Consider the following 19,551-nt stretch of genomic DNA (forward strand, 5'->3'; position numbering starts at 1 on the left):
GCACTCTGGGAATCATGCGAAGTATCACTCTTTACGTTAATGCAAGTACTTCCGCCTATTTACGCTATGACTAAACGTATATCACCGATTGGCCTTTTCGGGAAAAAAGGTAAGCCCATTAAAATGTCAGCGCAACCAGATCCACTAACTTCCCTGGAAAGCACCGGTTTGGCGCATACATCACTTTTTCTGCTAATGCAAGTGTTTCCGCCTATTCAAACGATGAATAAACGTATATCACCGAATGGCTTTTCAGAAATAAAGGCAAGCCTACAGCCCATTAAAATGTCGTTGCAGATCCACTAAATATATATGTAACGATGTCATACGTGCCCGCAGGCTCGATATGCACCCTGGAAAATGCTGGCTCAGTGCATACATCACTCTTTTGCTAATGCAAATGTTTCCGCTTATTCATGCGATAAATAGGCGAGTCACCAAGTCACCAAGGTGGTTCAGGACCCTTTTAACCCTGTGATACACAATGTATACTGCGCCGTTTGAGACTTCGAAATTCAAATTTGCGCACGTGAAACGCAAGTAGCGACATTGTTAGGCTACAGCTAACTGTCAGTTGTGCATAGCTTATGAAGCTAATTGATAACTGCAGTGCTAATTATATTTACTCATACAATGTGTTGCATTAAGTACATATGTACCCTCCATGGCGAGAAATAAAGGTGAATAAATTATGTGTATTTTAATTGATTTAGAACTGTGTGTGGGCATTACAGGGTTATAGATACCCTCCAATATTGTTGGTGTCAATGTTGGTGGATACCTTGAACAGCAAACTCTGCAAAGTAAGTATTTGAAAACTTCAGCAAGCAGCGGCATATTAAACGGACAGCGAAGCCTAAAATGGCACGTGACTTCTACTGCAATATTCACAATGCATCTTGAAGACATACCACAGGTATACAGTTCATTAAATATCTCTGGATGAGGCGCCTCTGGAATGGCGTCTGTGTATTGATTGCTGAACTGCAAGAGGTACACATGGCAAAAATTTGCTTGTATATCGAGTGTTGATATACATTTCCTATAGCAATAAAAATGAAACTATCAGGTATAGAATTTTGTAGCTCAGTAGCGAAAAAATATATAAAAATTCGGTCACCGGCATTTGAATTTATCTAAAGCAGACAAATCTGATGTACACTGTTGAGAAGTAGAGTACTAATTTGTGAATAGGACGTTTGAAAAAAAAAAAGAAAAACCTTGTACAGTAAAACCCCGTTAATTCGGATTTCACGGGACTGGAGAAAATGTCCGAATTAACCGAATGTCGAATTAACGAGGTTTCGACAACAATAACTCAAAAAATGCCAAAAATATCAACATACCTTTACTTCACGAAATAACTGGTTATTGTTGCTTGTTCTGCGCGAGAAATTTGCGCGGAAAGCACAACTTTTCAGAGTCCATGTAGGTGGTGCAGTCCGCGCAGACTGTCGGGAGAAACTACACAGATGTCCTCCAAAACTCGAAACTCCAAACGTCATCGACTTCTTTAGCAGTGCGGCGCGGCACTTCACACGCATCCATGACGGGCGCATTTTCGCTATCGGAGTCGGGCTCTTCGTCGTCGTTGAGGCGATCGGCAACGTCACTATCGATGTGGATGTATATTCGTCCAGCGGGACGTCCGGAGGCAGAATTCTGTCGAAGCGACTGTCATCTTCCTCGGCCTTTTGGTTAACATCCGCATCCCCGGCTTCCAAAGAATCACCGTCACGGACAAAGCCGCTGTGTCAGGAACCAGTTCGCAATTAGTGCGGGAGTCGCGTTGCTCCACACATGCCCCACCATGTGCACTGCACTGAGCAGAGTTGCATCATATTTTTTCTTTGCCTCCATACAGAGCAACATGCGCTCAAACACTCGTCTTCTGTATGCCGTCGTGTTAGGCGGCAAGAAAAAAAAAAGCAGCTGCATGTTTGTCAGCCCCTACACATTATTGTGCGCACTACAGTTATCTAGAACAATTAGCGCTTTGTGCGATTTTGCACAAAAGCGGCGGTCCAGACAGTTCGCGCAGCCAGGCCTGAAATATCGCTGAGGTCATCCACGCATTCAGATTCGAGCGATCGTCTACGGGAAGTTTCTTTATGCTTTTGAAGCATCTCGGCTTTTCTGCTTTGCCGATTATCAATAGCTGTAGTCTCTCCGTGCCAGTCATGTTGGCAGCCAGCAAAACTGTTATTCTGTCCTTGCTTCGGTCCCCTCCCCCTTAAATGTGACGGTTTTATCCGGCAGGGCTTTGTAGAAGAGGGCCGTCTTGTCTGCGTTAAAAATGTTGCAGGTATCATAATCGGCTAGGCGTGCGGGTAATCTGGCCCTCCAATCTTCGACAACGCCTTCATTCACAGCCCCTTTCTCGCCGCACACGCTTCAGAAGACCAAGCTGTGTCTTTTCTTGAATCGGTCGATCCAGCCTTCCGAAGCCTTGAAGTCTTCGATGCTGAGCTTCAGCGCGTAGTTTTCGGCCTGAGCACAGATAAGGGGGGCCCCTCAAAGGCAGCTGTCCATCGCGCGAATCGGCAAGCCATCTTAAATTTAAGGGACACTAAAGCGAAACAATAAATCAGTTTAGGCCAATGAAGCTTTGTTTGAGAACCCTGCAGGCAGTCATTTCAAAATAATAGTTTGATCATTAGATCAGAAAATGAAGGTCGAAGTATCAGTATTTGAATTTCGCGCCGAAACACCGATGCAGCTACGTCAGTCTGGCGTCAGGGATACCAAAGTAATGTTTTCGCTTTTGGGCCACGTTGGCTAAGTAAAGGCTCATGAAACTTGCCATGTTTAATATTCGGTTCCATTAGAACACAATGTAGTCAGTCTGTATTGCTATATAATTAAATAGGCCCTAGAAGGTGCCATCAAAATCCATGACGTCACAGCGAGCAGGTGCGGGAACTTCCAGGAGGCGTCGCCACCCGTCTTTCGTTTTTTCGCTTTTTCTGGTTTAGCAAGCGTCTTATTGTAGTAAGAGTGGTACTTTTAGTGTCGTAGAAAGGTAATTTACTGATGCAGAATAAATTATTTTTCTCGTTAGTGTCCCTTTAACAATGCTTCTTCAAGTTTCAGTTGCGCTGCCATTCACAGTCTCTTCCTGTTGTCAGCGAACTTGTCGCTGTCGTACGCCTTTGTACGTACGTCATTGTCGCCATGTTTTTTTAGACGTAGGTTTGTCTATTATGTAGCAATACAACACACATGGCGGCCCTGACGTATATCCGGCCTTTCGGCACTCCTAGCACATGCAAGCATGGCCTATGAGATCAGCGCACGCTAATCGGACACGCCATCGCTGGCGGTGCGATTTGAACACCCCCTAGTGCCACCCGATCCTAATACGTCACGTGCCTCTGAGCTCCGCGAACTGTCCGAATTAACCGAACACGACCAAATCTGTACGAATTCACGGGTTTCGTGCCATAGGGTTATGTACGTGTTTGACGGGACCAGTCGGCGTGTCCGAATTAGCCGAATTAACGGGGTTTCACTGTACAAACATTGTTGCAAACCCATATTAAGCTGTAAATATACATTTGCCCACTTTAGATGCTCCGACGGATGCAGCTTACAGGACCCTAAATCGGTTTGGTTGCATAGCTACAAATTTGTAAACTTTGCGTTTCATATATACTATTTTCGATATTACAAATTGTTTTCTTTTGTAAAAAAATTTAGGCCCTTAATCAAAGTTTAGCCTCCTACAGTCACTAGAATTTAAATTTCTGAAAAGCAACTAACTTTATAAAAACCAGTCCAGGGTTTATCTAAGTAAAGCATTTCTGCATTTTCCATGAATTTGAAAAGGTGGTGACATAGTTGGGCTCGAGCTAAAGCTTCCTCAATGCAAGAGGCCAAATCTAGCTCCGATTGCGTTATGGCATGGCGCAAGAACTAGTGCCATCTGTGCATGCGACTCATGCATGATCCAAGCAACGGCTTATCTCCTCTAAAACAATGATACCATGGTAAGCCACGTGGGAGTACGGTGGCCAAGATACAAGCGATATTCGGATTACGTTCTCATTACACGTGGTTTTAGCAAGCAACCCCCCATGCTGGCCGAACTGCACGTTTCACATCAAGATGTGCATTGGATTTGAGCAATATTTTTTTTTTAATTCTTGACAGCATTTAGTTGGAGTAGCCAATTTAGTTTCAGTTTGAGTAGTTGGAAGTATCCACTTTCCTGAATATAATCGCGGGTCATGACCAAGTGGCCAAGGCATAGAGAAATGTAGCTCCGATTGGTGCTGGGATTCCCTTGTGATCTGACCGCTGGTGGGTAGCACACCCTCTTGTGCTTGTTGCTAATGCTTTGATTTTCACAGTGCAGGGGATCCGTATAAATTGGTTGGCATTTTTTCTAGCTTACCAAGCCTCCTCCTACGGTAAAGGTGGCCGTTTCAACTATGCAGGCATAGTAGTTATTGACACACCATAATTAATATTTCTCTTTAGTCTACCTTTGAATAGGAAATGACTATATGCAAAGCAGTACAAATTTATTCAAGAAATGGGGGAAAGATGGCTCTACTCCATGGTTTCAGTGTCTTTCGATTTATGCTTGTGCTTGTGTCTACTCTTGTGGTGATGAGACCGATGATGCTTTTTGTGCTCATGACGTTCTGTTGACCTGCAATAACAGACACATTGATGTTAGAGCCTTCAATTCAAAACAACATTGACCCTATTTGTTTCAGTCTGTGCTGTGGTGTCTTGACCTGAGTCATCTTACAGAACTAAAGCCTGCTTTTGTACGTAGACTCATGCTCCAGGTAAACAAATTAACACGAATAATCGAAATAGACGAGATTGAGCAAGATATTCAGGGCGTGTTGCAAAAACATATTTTCAGATTATCACAGTTTCAGGCTCTTTTACTGACTAGCTGATTTGCTATGCTAATTTCAAGCTAATTTCCTATATGGGCAGTGGTGGTGGACAGCAGCTGTTCTATTGAAATGTCCCAGGCAGTTAGTCTTGCAGTGTTCCTACAGACATTTGCCCCTCCCATGTTACGCTAATAACACACCTGAACTAACTTGCAGCCCTATTGCACATAGTACAGCAAAGAAGAAACAAAAACTGCACACTAGGTAACAACTGCAACAGCAAGCTAACTGAAGTAAACTTTACAACCTAAGTACTATACAATATAATTCAGGAAAGGAAAAATTGCCATCCACCCGTATGCAACACAAAGCTACAAAGGAAACCCACACGGGTTTCTTAGAAACAAAGTGTTGTAGTTGAGGAAAAATTCGTCCTGGTCTGGAATTCGAGCCTGGGACCAACGCCTTTCTGGGGCAGTTCTACTATCTGAGCTAACCAGGAGGCTATCCAGGATAGCCAACCAGGAGGGCGAAATAATCAATAACTTGAAGCACAATGACACTAAATATGGCAGTTCAGTTCTGATTATTTTTTCTTTTATGAACCTTCCTCCACCTTGCGGGAGTCTGCAGAACTGATTTGCCATATTTAGTGTCCTTGTGCTTCGAGTTGTCGATAATTTCACCCTCGCGCTGCGATCTGCTAGCCTCCTGGTTGGCTCAAGTGGTAGAGCAATCGCCCCAGAAAGGTGTTAATCCAGGGTTCGAATCTCAGACCAGAACAAATTTTTATTCAACTATGAAGCTTTGTTTCTGAGAAACCCATGTGGGTATCCTTTGTAGCTTCATGCTATATACGGGTGGATGACAATTTTTCCTTTCATGAGCCTTCCTCCACCTTGCAGGATTCCACAGAATTGATTTACTAATCTAAATTCAAACATATCACTTCCACACAAAGTGCACATGCATCACAGCAAATAAAGAGTTATGCCAATGGCAGAGAAGCTCAGCATGCTCAAGAACACACAACCACCCTAAAATCCACAGGAATTACTTGCAATTTTCAGTGTGACCTAGAAAACGAAGAATTGGACCACTGCAACATGGCTGCCATCATTGTAAAGGCCTATTCATAGCCTTGATAACATTGCAACAAGATCAACATGCAAATTGAGATAGCATAGAGCATTTGACAGAAAGGCCTTTTCAAATCAGAACTCAAGTCAACACTGTAGGTAATATTTCTGCACTACACCAAATGATTATGACACCATTCAGTGTGCCTGAAATACTTATGTACCGTACATTGCGTTTGCATGATCAGGAAATGTGTTTTAGAGGTCAAAGGAGCTCAGCGGTTGCATCAATGTTCTCTCTGTAAACTGCTCCGTAACAAGCTCTCGCATATGCCACACACGCACACATGCACACACTAACCTGTGTCTGCTGTGGGATTCATCGGAAGGCTTTCTGTCGATGCTGCGACCATTAGTGTCGGGGCTACGACTGCGCCTCCATTTTGATGACATTGATGACACCACAGATGACTCCCTCTTATCCCTCCACTCTGATGCACGAGGCAGTGGCTGTCTTTCGATGTCATCCTTTTCTTCCAGTCTGAACATGAACATAACAAAAATTCACATTCTGATGAAATTTGGAGCTATCTACTTGCAGTCGCCAAATGAAATTCTGAGGTAGCTATCCTTCGCTCCACAAAGCAATGATGATGCCAGCTTTATTACAGAGGGATTTGTACATAGAGTAGAACCACTTTGATACATTCCTGCTATGCTTTCCTGGCTGTTACACTTACGGCACACCACTAATGCAGCACTGACTGCCATCTGTCGCCACTGGAAAGCCACTTCGCAGCACCTGTCAGGCGGCCTAGAAAGATTGTGGTTGACACATTCAGGTCATCATCAGTCACCAATTTTTGTAAGTGCTCACGAAGTGAGAAGCCAAGAGGAGGTGGACAAAGGGTCATGGATGCTATTGGATTATTGTTAATTTTTTGCGCGGTTACTTCAATACACAAAGCTGTGCAGTAAGTGGAAAAGGGGTTTCAGTGTGCGAAAACAGGCTGTTATTATTCACAACTGTACCCAAGTGCCAGATGTAAATTACAAGCTTCGTTAATTGTGACTCGCTGCTGCCATTCCCTAAAATTTATGTAATAGTCTGGCCAGCTGGAAATATGGCCATGCAAAAATACTGCAAGTAAAATTAATTTATTCTGGTATAAAAGGTGAACAACAAGTCCAAAACACAAAAAAGCTGCAAGAAGAAATTTTCATGCAACTCAATGAATGACAAGTTAAATTTAGTTTGTGGTAGGTGGAAGCGGTCCCCTGCTTACTACTTTCTTGCCTTTTCTGGTAATTTCAGTACAGGTCTATTATTTAGGACTTCTCATAAGTTGCCCTGCCTTGCAAGTTCAACTTGCAAGACAACTAAAACTCATGAATAATCTAGATCTCCATGATGCAATCAGACTCAATTCAAAATAAGATCATACAGTGTGTTTCACAGCAAGAAAGCTCTGTAAAGGAATTTGGTATGTGGCATTACGATCAGGGATAGCCATCACTACCGAAAGCAAATGGCAAACAATAATGACAGTGAGAAAACTTGCCTATCTAAATGTGTACTCAAGAAAAATAATAAGAGTAAGGCATAACCAGTGGCGTAGCTAGGTCGTCTGGTACCCGGGGCCGATAGCTCTTCTGTCACCCCCTCCCCGGGTGTAGTCGAGGAAGGCGAGGATATCGACAATTTTCGGGTGTCTTCAGACATATATGAATCCCCCCCCCCTACTGGGCCCGTGCACCCCCCCCCCTCCCATTGCTACGCCACTGGGCCTAACAGCTATTACCTTGGTGAACACCCTGCTCCTTCGTCATTTCCTGTTTGAAGTTGCTTGAGGTACTCTGTTTGGTTTTCTATGACCTCTCTGAGGATCTGGAAAACCAGGATGTCAAATTTACCATGGGAACATGAAACTCATGTGACAGGAAACTCTTGACCCTTACAAAAAAAGTGCTATACATATTAGCTAATTCAAGCCATAAACTCACTAACACATTGCTTGGCTAATGTTGAGTCAAATGTCTGCTGATTTTCATGAGAACAAGGTGCCCTTTTTTTTAAATTTGCAACGTACTCTTCTGAGGCAACAAGTTTTTTTTTTTTTTTTTCAGACAAATGGCCCACCAGACATGCCTAACATGACAACAAAGATAAATGACAGCATATGGGCACTGCTACTGACAGCATAACAGTAATAAGACAAAAAAAGCTTAACAAATCTGCAGCTACACTGCGACTCCTCGTCACTGAATAAGCTAAAATTTTTTCATGTTCTAGATAACCTTATGTAAGTTCTGTTATACTGGTTAGCCAAACTGCATCCCAAATAAGGCTGACACGATCTGCCATAGTTTATAAAAAAAAGACAGCACAAGAGAGAGCTCAAGGCTATTTGAACAAGTGGAGACAAAAATGCTTAGACACCACTATTCAGTCAAATGCCATACTAACAGAAAAGGAACCTTGTCTATTTGATAATGACAACTCTTCTCATCTGTGCAACAACTGGCATGAAACCACTATTTGACTTATGTCTGTAGTTCACTAACCTGCCCACGCTACAATCCTGAGATTTGGGGAGACTTGAGAAGCAAGCAAAAGAATTAAAATAAGGTGATTGAGAGAAACACTCACTACAATTGAATTCTTTCTGTGCATTAGTGAAATTGTAACTGCCACAAATAACAAAGCAGGTAAGAAAAGATAGGACATCATGATGGTCATATCAATGCCAGTGCTGCCTTTTACAGAGAGATGCTGTGGAAAAGTGTGGTAATAAGTATGGACTCAGAGTTACTCAATGCAATGGCGCAGGCATTCCTTGGCAGTAGCTTGATGTACAAAAATTCTCTTAGCGCTGTTGTTAAATGGAGGAGCTACAGTAAAATTATTGCGCCACGGTAATGTGTCAATTCACTTCAGCTACACTGACGAGCCTTTCTTGTATATGGCTAGACTAATGCCAGCATTTGAGGTGATAAATGGGAATCTACAGTTTATGGGAAATGCCATTCTCATCTGTACAACTGCACCATGTCATCAAACTCTGCTCATTGTACAGATAATTCAGGAGACTTGGCAGGTATCGTTACAGCATCTGAAACTATTGCTTTTTAGACCAAAACATGCCCAAACAGCTGTTTGCTGTATTATTCAATAGAAATGTTGCCTGTTACACTTCATTAACAACCAACATTTTATTACACTGAAGCAATATCATTAGGGATCATACCAGGAAATCTGCAGTTATTCCAATTGGGTGAGCAAAAAAAGGAATTGCAGATTATGTCACGAATCGCCAGCTTTCTTTATCATGCAGACATATTTCCAAGGCACTAGGAAGGCACTAAAACTAAAATGTGTTACCTCTGTGTATGTCTTCTGTGTAATGTGGACATTCTTAGCCCTATAAGACTGCCTTCGACGCTTGTAGTCTCGCATCTGTCTTTTCAACTCCAACTCACTGGGCGGGTGTTGTTCATCTGAAAATTGCAGCATATCTTGTATATGATACGACATTATGAGTGTTCTCAAACTGTGTCCCCCCTCCTCTCTCATTAATGGCACCATCACACAGTTGCAAAATGTTTAGTACACATATAGAAAGGAAAAAAAACAACAACGTGAAATGAGCATATACATCCCAGTGAAATGTGTACCTAGTTTTGTTCAAACATGGAGACAATGCACAGTACAGTAAAACTTCATAACAGTCTATCCAGTACTTTGCCAAATATGGCAAGTCTGGAAATGGAAAACCAGGAGCATTAACAAATTTGAAACCTCATGAAATCCAGAAACATTGCTCCCTGTTCACTGCATATGAAACTCTGCAACAATATGAAGCGCGAAATCTTTGGGTCAAACAATTGAATGCAGTGGATCAATAACATATATCTAAATCTCAATGCATAAGCATTTTTGAACTCTTCCCCTCATTTGAATGTGGCTTCTCAGGTCATGTTTCAATCGTACGACATGTCACTTTGCTGCAGAACACCACAGTAATTGAGCCATTAGAGCGGATAATACTAGTATGAACTGAATCAGAGGCTGTGGTCCAGAGTTGCGGAGTGGGGCCAGTTATTCCATTCCTACTCCATTTCGAAGAGTGGCGATCCCCATAATTCTACTCCCTTTAACCCCTCGGAATGGTGAGAGTTGAGCCATTTACACTCCTGGAGTGGCTGGGCCGGTTCATTCTATTCCTCTAATTCCAATAAATGAAGTGCCTTCTCTATAATTGGTTATACTTGCACTTGCATGCCTAGTGACAAAAAAAAAATGTCTTAATACTTCCAACAATGTAACACACAATGCTACATATGATTCTTTCAAACAATAATAAACATTCTTTGAGGTCTATTATCTTTTCAGGGTGTTGTTGAATGTAAACTATCTAATTAATAGAGGTTGGCAAATACTCCAAAGTTTCAAATATGAATAGAATATTTCACGAGAACAGACTGGCGGGCTAGTTGGTACTGAATAACCTGAGGCAAAGCGAAAAAAAGCACAACAGAAGGGATCGAAGATACAGCGCTACAAACAACTTAGCAGCGCTGTGCCTTTGTTCCCTTCTGTTGTCGTAATGCTTTTTTTGCGCTTTGCCTCAAGAATATTTCACAATATTCACATTCGTATCAGAAGTGGTGAATATTTTGTATTTTGAGACATTAAAGTATAAGCAAATACTTTGAAACAACCGAACGATAAAGTATGGTTACTGCTCTCTGTATGCTAGGCAAAGTGTCACATTTTATCAGAAGTGAAACAATGAGAAAAGCTTTCAAAGCAATGCAGAAACAAAATGGGCAATGCAAGCTTTGTTTTAGGTCTTGCAACTGAAGCCTACATGACGTGCGACTTTTACTTGTATTCTGTCATTTAGTGTTGTTGGTTGTCAAATCATGGAGATTTTTCACACTACGTGTAATGTTTCTTTTACAACAGGGCCTTTTACATACGTCCATGGCAAAGAAGTCCTTGAACAGCTTCTCTCTCTCTTTTCTTCCCCTCCATCTGTTTTTTTTTTTTTCAGCAACCACATATTTCGCATTCTTGGAAAGCTAGACATAAAGCAGCCAATAATTTGTCAATTTTCTTTGCAACCAGGTTCTAGAAGTGGTTGAGAGGATATCCGTGCAATTCTTTAGTGACATATTAGTGATCTAGCGTTTAAAACTGATTCTTTGTACCCGATATAGTTAGCTGTCCTTCTTTCACTGATCAGTAAAGGCGTGGTACCTAACTACATTGCAATAAGTATTCCTGCTGCAAATATATGCATCTACGTTTGACTATTCAATATTCTATACTTCTTATTAGCATTCAATTAATACTTAACAGAATTCTTTAAAATATTACAGGGTTTTATATGCCAAAACTAGTTTATGATTATGAGGCACGCCGTGGCGGGGGACTCAGGAAATTTTGACCACCTGGGATTCTTTAACGTGCACCTAAATGTAAGTACACAGGTGTTTTCGCATTTTGGCTTTATCGAAATACGGCTGTCGTAGCCGGGATTCGATCCCGCAACCTCGTGCTTAGAAACCCAACACCATGGCCATTAAGCAACCACAGCGGGTACTTAAAGGAATTGATCTTCGTCCACCTCTGCTTATTAATTATTGGAGTAAAGCAAATCACAAATTAATCCTATATCGTGTGCCCTGCAGTGAGTGAACAGAATTATTTGAGGAAAAATCAAGCAAGATTAAGATGGTGATCATCAAGAAGAATGCTGCTGTGGCACTACACGAGTTCCTAGCCAACAGAGTCACTGAAGCCTGCTGCCTCTTTTTTGGTTCACATTTACTGGCATCTTAACAGGCACAATTTTCCTGCCCAATTCTCCTACCACCTGTTATCACGCCTACTGGATACTCAGCAGTGTGCGAAAAAATATGGCGTGCTTTCCAAACCACCGTGGACTTGCACAGGGTGCAACCATTTGCATACCTGCCAACACTTACGATTTTATCGTAAAATACCCAATTTTTAGCGCACCTTTACAATTGTTGTAATGGCACAAACATTACAAGATTTTTCATTTGTGTATACGTTTAGGGTAAAAACAACTTTAAAAAAGACAAATACTATTTCTGAGTGATTTTTCATGGTCAATTTTTTTATTTATTCACTACATATATAAATGTGCCCACGTGGCAGCAACATCAACTAATAGAACCAATGTATAACAGCAACCTGATCATCCCTTCAGAACAAAGTCTGCGAATCACTGATAAACAGCCAATATATATATATATATATATATATATATATATATATATATATATATATATATATATATATATATATATATATATATATATATATGTGGTATTTTTACTAATTTTTTTATACTTTTCTAGCTTCCACCGTCGTGTTTTTCAAATTCTAAAGTTGGCAGGTCTGCATTTGCCATGTGGTACTTCTTGGCCTACTCCTTTGTCGTAGGTCTTGCTTTTGCTAAATCGAATCATTCTTTACAACTCCTCACTAAAACTAACAAGTTATGAGCTTAACTCCCAATTAACAGTTCAGGAATTAACTCGGTAGTAAAGGTTGCCATCTTTAAATGCACTTCAATGTTGTAACGAAGAAAGGTTTCCGTATCACCAGAAATGTGGAATGAGTAGAATAGCGTGTTATCCCCATTCCATTCCAACTACATTTCATAATCTCGGACTCCCATTCCAGTCACACTCCATCTGTCCCAAGGGTGGCACCCTTCCATTCAGAGTATTGGAAAATGTGGAATGATTCCGGACTCATTAAAATTCCGGAGATGGCACTCTGCAACTCTGCTATGGCGAACTCGCTAATGGTACTGCAAACCATGAGCTCTTGCACCACTCAGGCCAGTTCAGTGGTAGTAGGCCATGCAGTGACCACACCGCTAAAAGCAACTGTATTGAGCAAGTAACAGGAAAGAAAGATGAGAAGGATGCTCTATGTTCCAAAGGCAGAGAACTATGCTTATGCCATGTAAAACTAGAAGATATGGGTTACTGTCCTAGCCCTTGATTCCAGAGCGACATTCACCACTAGTCAGCCTACCTTTGTCAGGCTTCTTTTCAAAGTTGACTTGGAGGTCCTCGAGCTTCACAGCAGATGCCTTGTTTGTGGCTTTTGCTCGCTCAACCACATAGTCGTAGACTGCAAACCTCTCTGCAGCAGTGAGCTCCGAAAAGCAGCGTTCCATTGTCAATGGCACGCCATTCTTCACCTTCTGGCAAACTTCGGCTGTTTGCAGTACATAAGCAGTGTCATTTCGTCAAGAACTACCCTACCATGCCCAGCAGGAAAGAGAAACTGCGACTAACCAGTACGGTGAACACATGGATCACACACAGAAACACAGCCCATTTACACTGATGGAGCTTTCTATACTGGATGATGTTCAAGTGAAGGTTAAGTATTTATTAAAAACCATGTATTAGAGATACAAGGATTATGTTTTCTGGTGACATACCACTCACGCTAGCAGAAGTTAGAAATTTGTGATCACTTTCTATTAAGTAAATTCACAACTTTGAATTACTTTAGAGCACACGTTGGAAATATGAAACTGAAGCGAGTTCTCACAGCCTACCTGTGTAGCTGGAATCCTAAGAATACCAGCAGTTTTCATTATATTAATTATCAAAATCTGCATCAGAAAGCAATGGTTGGGCGACATGTTTGCTCTAATATGACCATACAAAGCACCACACAAACTTTAGGTTCAGAAAATACCCTGTGCTAAATTGTAGAATATTGCCACTACACAAGCTTCTCCTATCAGATTTCTCCATTTCTTGCCTGGGTTCACTGTTTTTGGTGTTTCTACTGTTTTTCTTTCTTCACGACACTGCACAAGCTTTATGCACTGCGATTACAATGAATGCAAGATAGAGCCACGAAAAAGTCAAGCAAAGGCATCTATGATGCATTTATTCATTACAGTAGTGCTGCCAAGTTCCAAAGAGGTACCATTCAGTAAAAAATAAAAGGATATCCTTAAGCGAGGATACACAAGTCTTGCCACAAAGAGCATCATTATGGTGGCCGTAGCAGAGGCAAGATGAGCTGAAAGTAATCTGCAGTGTTAATACGACTTTCTATGAATGGTTAAGCATGATTGAAATACAACATTAGCAAAAAACCGATGACAGCTGCTCAATTAAAATAAATTGCACCATGTTATTGGAGGCTTTACTTGAACCCAACAGCAATTTTCCTGTTAAAATATGCATGCAATAGTTATGCTCCAAGTAGACAATCGCTGGGCCAAATATAAGATATAAATGAATGACACCTGTAAAACCCCGGTTGTTTAACACAAATGACAAAAACACATATCAAAATAAGTATATAGATAGTACATCTGCCAAATTTTGCTAAACTGCTGTAAAATTACCTTTTGTTATAAGCCATAACTTGTAATGAAACCAAAATATTCTTTGTGGACAACGCAACACATCACACTATAGCTTGGGACCATACATGTTTTCCATTTGCACAATAGGCACACATCCTGTTTTTGCTAACTACACTGCCAAGCATCATTTCCCTTGCTTTCGTATGGCTTTATCTGAAAACAGCATAACTTATTGCTTAAGTGCAGCTCTCAAGCTTAGTTCAGTACAAAAGAAAATTTCCACCATAACCAATTTATGCATTCTGGGCAGCTATCAGTCTGTTAACATATTTCTCAACTCAAGTAGCATGCTGGCAGAACTATAAATATATCAACAAAATAGTGAAGACAGAGTAGTTAGTTGGGAGCTTGATACTATTAATTTTTAGAAAACAAAGAATTTGCATCAATCACATCAAGTGAATTTCTTAAATAGGCACAATCACTCTGTTTTTTGTTTGCAGTAGCCTACCTGGAACATCTCCTCTGAATGCTGCATCTGTAATTATCTTGCTTTGAGTTTCCCTGTCTGTAATGGAGAATGGATGAAAGCTGGCAAAATCAATTCACTTAGGCCGCATCACACATCACCTTACCTATTAACACAGGAACAACTGATGTGGACCTTCCATAAAAGAAATGTGAGCTTGGTGGGGCAGCCTCCTGCATTTAGCAATAGGGAAAAAGGATAGCACATTATAAAGGCAGGATGCTGATGTCAACAGAAAAACTTGGGGAAGTTTCACCAACATAAAAAAATTCATGGCTGTTCTGCAGTATTATGGAAAAAACTGCTTTTTATTGGTATTTGAGTAAAGACATTTAAAGGAACTTTAAAATGAAGTATGAAATCGGTATGGACAGGTATAATCTTTGTTCAAAACTTTCTTACACACACACACACACACACACACACACACACACACACACACACACACACACTATATATATATATATATATATATATATATATATATATATATATATATATATATATATATATATATATATATATATCTTTGGCAGGAAAAGGCTGATTATTAGTGGAGAAAAAGTAAGGCCAGAATTCTATGACTGCGTTTAAACTGCAATGCTGATGACATCACCAGGACATCATGAATTTCATGGTGTTTCTGTACATTTAACTTCATCATCATCATCATCATCAGCCTGTTTTATGTTCACTGCAGGACGAAGGCCTGTCCCTGTGATCTCCAATTACCCCTGTCCTGCGCCAACCAATTCAAACTAGTGCCAACAAATTTCCTAATTTCATTGTTCCACCTATTCTGCCTTCGTCGACTACGTTTCCCTTCTCTTGGTACCCATTCTGTAACCTTAATGGTCCAACGGTTATCTAACTGGCACATTAAATGACCTGCCCAGCTCCATTTTTTTCTTTTGATGTCAATTAGAATATTGTCTATACCTGTTTGCTCTCTGATTCGAACCAGTTTTCTGTCTCCTAATGTTATGCCTAGCAATCCTCGTTCCATCGCTCTATGCACGGTCTTTAACTTGCTCTCTAGCTTCTTTGTCGGTCTCCAAGTCCCTGCCAACTATGTCAGCACTGGTAAAATGCACTGATTGTACACTTTCCTTTTCAGTTGTAATGGTAAGCTTCCAGTCAGGAGCTGACAATGTCTGCCGTATACGATTCAACCCATTTTTATTCTTCTGTGTGTTTCCATCTCATGAATAGCGCTCCCTGTAACCAATTTACCTAGGTAAACATATTGCTTCACAGACTCTGGAGGCTGACCGGTGATCTTGAACTCTTGTTCTTTTGCCCAGCTATTCATCATTATCTTTGTCTTCTGCATATTAATCTTCAACCCCACTCTTACACTTTCTCTTAAGGTCCTCACTCATTTGTTGAAACTCGTCTGCATAGTTGCTGAATAGAATAATGTCATCAGCGAACCGAAGGTTGTTGAGATATTCACCGTCGATCCTTACTCTTAAGCCTTCCCAGCTTAACAGCTTGAATACTTCTTCCAAGCACACAGTGAATAGCATAGGAGAGATTGTGTCTCCCTGTCTGACCCCTTTCTTTATAGATATCTTCCTGCTTTTCTTGTGTAGAATTAAGGTAGCCGTGGAATTTAAGTAGATATTTTCCAAGGTATTTACGTAAGCATTCTGGACTCCTTGATTACGTAATGCCTCTATGACTGCTGGTATCTCTACTGAATCACACGCCTTTTTGTAATCTATAGAAGCCATATAGAGAGGCTTATTGTACTCCGTAGATTTCTTGATTACCTGATTAATGACATGGATGTGATCCATTGTAGAGTATCCCTTCCCGAAGCCTGCCTGTTCCCTTGGTTGACTAAAGTACAGTGTTACCCTTATTCTATAGGAGATTATTTTGGTAAATATTTTATATAATACTGGGAGTAAGCTAATGGGCCTACAATTTTTCAATTCTTTAACGTCTCCCTTTTTGTGGATTAGTATAATGTTTGCATTCTCCCTGTTTTCTGGAACCCTTGCAATCGATGGACACTTCTTATAAAGAGCCGCCAGTTTTCCAAGCATTATGTCTCCTCCATATTTGATTAAATCGACTGTTATTCCATCTTCTCCTCTCGTTGTTCATAGTTTCATCTCTTGCAAGGCCCTTCTGACCTCCTTGCTAGTTATAGGAGGAGTTCCTGTATCCTGTTCATTATGATGCTATCCCGACTCCTCTGGGAATTGTACAGGTCAGTATAGAATTCTTCCGCTTCTTTTACCATATCTTCGAGATTGCTGATGATATTACCCTGCTTATCTCTCAGCGCATACACTGCTTATGTTTCTGCGCATGCATCTTGGTTTGTCCAATAAGTTTCTTTCTCACCGATTTCAGGCTGCGTCCATTTTTTACAGCTTCTTGTCTGACATTATAGTTTCGAATATCGCTTATTTTCGCCTCATTGATCAGTTTTGACTGTTCCACGAATTCTATCTTATCTTTTGAGTTGTACACTTTCATTCTTCGTCGTTTATTAGGACCTTTGTTACTTGGGAGAGCTTACCTACTGGTTGCATTGGTGCTTTGCCTCCTGCTTCAATTGCTGCCTCTGAAGCCAGCCTAGTTAAGGTTTCATTCATCAGCTCTATGTCATCATCATCTCTCTGTTCTAAGGCTGCATATTTGTTTGTAAGTACCAGCCTGAATTCGTCTGCTTTCACCCTTATTGGCTCTAGATTTACCTGCTACTTCTTGACCAATTTTGCTCTTTCTCTCTTCAAATTGAGGTGAATCCTAGCCCTCACTAACCTATGATCACTGCACTTTACCCTACCTATAACTTCTACATCCTGCACTATGCAGGGATCAGCAGAAAGTATGAATTCAATTTCATTTCTTGTTTCACCATTACGGCTTTTCCAGGTCCACTTTCTGTTGCTACACTTCCTGAAAAAGGCGTTCATTATTCGAAGCTTATTCCTTTCTGCAAATTCTACCAGCATCTCTCCTCTAACGTTCCTAGAATTGGCGGCGTAGTTGCCGATTGCTTGTTCACCAGCCTGCTTCTTCCCCACTTTTGCATTGAAGACGCCCATTACTGCAGCATACTGAGCTTGCAACTTTTCTCATTGTTAATTCAATATCTTCATAAAACTGATCTACTTACTTCCATGCAAAAAAAAAAAAAAATTCTGGAAGTTCTGAGACTGCCCAATTGATTTACTTTCAAATTCACAACTCCCGGAATACAGGAGAAAAGAATCAGAGAGAAGCCAACATATACACTTTGATCAAACTGAGAGTTTTGTGTGTTGGCATGTGAATGAGTTCTGCAAGGTGCACTTGCAATTTTTACATGAGGAGAGCCTGCACACTTTCATTCAGATACAGTTCATACACCACAGGTTAACCTGTTTGAATAAAAAAAAGACCATTAAAAAAGAACTATCTATGAATAGATATTACACATATTATATTTATAATTTCAGAAGGAAATCGAGCTGAAATTTCAAAGCAATGCGGTTGCTGCTCCTTGGTTTTTATTTCCCTTCAGGTTTAACGACACTTTGTTCCAAAAGTGTGCTCTACTAATACAATAAGACAATAGAATATGATAAGGTTGTTGCCTTCACATCTAGAGACCATTAAGGCACATAACAGCAAACGCTAGACTCTGGAAATATAAAAAGACAACACTCCTTTTACACAACATTCGTCTAGTGACACTCACCTTCTCTTGCCTGCTATATCCCTCCTTGAGCCAAGCACAGAGGTCAAGGTGTGCGCTCAATGATGCCTCGGGCATTGTGTGCCCTGGATCTATAGGGCACACGACATATCCCTTCTGGAAAAAAATTCAAGGGACACTGAGAAACTCTGCCGACTCAGCGATTGATCATTTGGTCAGTTTTCATGTCATCAAGCTGCACATGGGGCTATGAAGAACATCACAGTTGCGTCCCTCATATCAATAATCCAACATGGTTCGCCTAAATTTTCGACTGCTGTAAATTTTACTGCGAGAAACAGCATCACGATCAGAACAGTCCCAGGGATCCAATAAACTGCTACTTCTTGGCCAATTTTGCTCTTTCTCTCTTCAAATTGAGGTGAATCCTAGCCCTCACTAACCTATGATCACTGCACTTTACCCTACCTATAACTTCTACATCCTGCACTATGCAGGGATCAGCAGAAAGTATGAATTCAATTTCATTTCTTGTTTCACCATTACGGCTTTTCCAGGTCCACTTTCTGTTGCTACACTTCCTGAAAAAGGCGTTCATTATTCGAAGCTTATTCCTTTCTGCGAATTCTACCAGCATCTCTCCTCTAACGTTCCTAGAATTGGTCTACGTACCTTCTTCAGGACCTCGTCCTTCGACCATTTCAGTTTCTCTAATACAGATGTTAATTGTGTCTCGCTGTTTTGTATCAAAGACTTCAGTCTTCTCAACTGCGTTTCACGACTCGGGTTCATTGAAAATCGCGTCGCAGCGAAGTGCGCACTACGTAACCTCGCGCTTCACAGGCGCAACGCCACTGCAATCAGAGGCAGGCGAAATTGCAGAAATGCTGGCAGGGCTACCTTGCGTTAAAACTTTTACGTTTGGTTTGGACACGCGCTTGATGATAAGCAAACCCAGCACGCTACCTCGCCTACACAAGCACGCGAGCGCAAAATTGTAAAGATGCTGGCGCCATAACAGAAACTACTTGATGATGATGAT

The 19,551-nt window shown here is 41.0% G+C and overlaps 1 protein-coding gene across 2 annotated transcripts; it reads right to left on the reverse strand.

Moving 5' to 3' along the window:
• Positions 1-4,509: 4,509 nt before the first annotated feature.
• Positions 4,510-19,551, reverse strand: LOC135902360 (U11/U12 small nuclear ribonucleoprotein 48 kDa protein-like). Of its 2 annotated transcripts, XM_065432373.2 has the most exons (10): positions 19,182-19,551; positions 18,552-18,665; positions 14,955-15,021; positions 14,831-14,887; positions 13,932-14,027; positions 13,017-13,202; positions 9,318-9,433; positions 7,738-7,823; positions 6,297-6,476; positions 4,510-4,657 (listed from the first exon to the last, which is right to left on the reverse strand). In XM_065432373.2, the coding sequence occupies exons 1-10, from the start codon at positions 19,299-19,301 to the stop codon at positions 4,555-4,557; spliced, it is 1,125 nt and encodes a 374-aa protein (XP_065288445.1). In that variant the 5' UTR covers positions 19,302-19,551; the 3' UTR covers positions 4,510-4,554. The 2 variants fall into 2 exon arrangements, with proteins under 2 accessions (XP_065288445.1, XP_065288446.1); XM_065432374.2 differs by lacking the exon at positions 13,932-14,027 and having other exon boundaries at positions 19,182-19,550.

Source organism: Dermacentor albipictus, chromosome 5 (genome assembly GCF_038994185.2).
Source record: "Dermacentor albipictus isolate Rhodes 1998 colony chromosome 5, USDA_Dalb.pri_finalv2, whole genome shotgun sequence".
Taxonomy (NCBI): Eukaryota; Metazoa; Arthropoda; class Arachnida; order Ixodida; family Ixodidae; genus Dermacentor; species Dermacentor albipictus.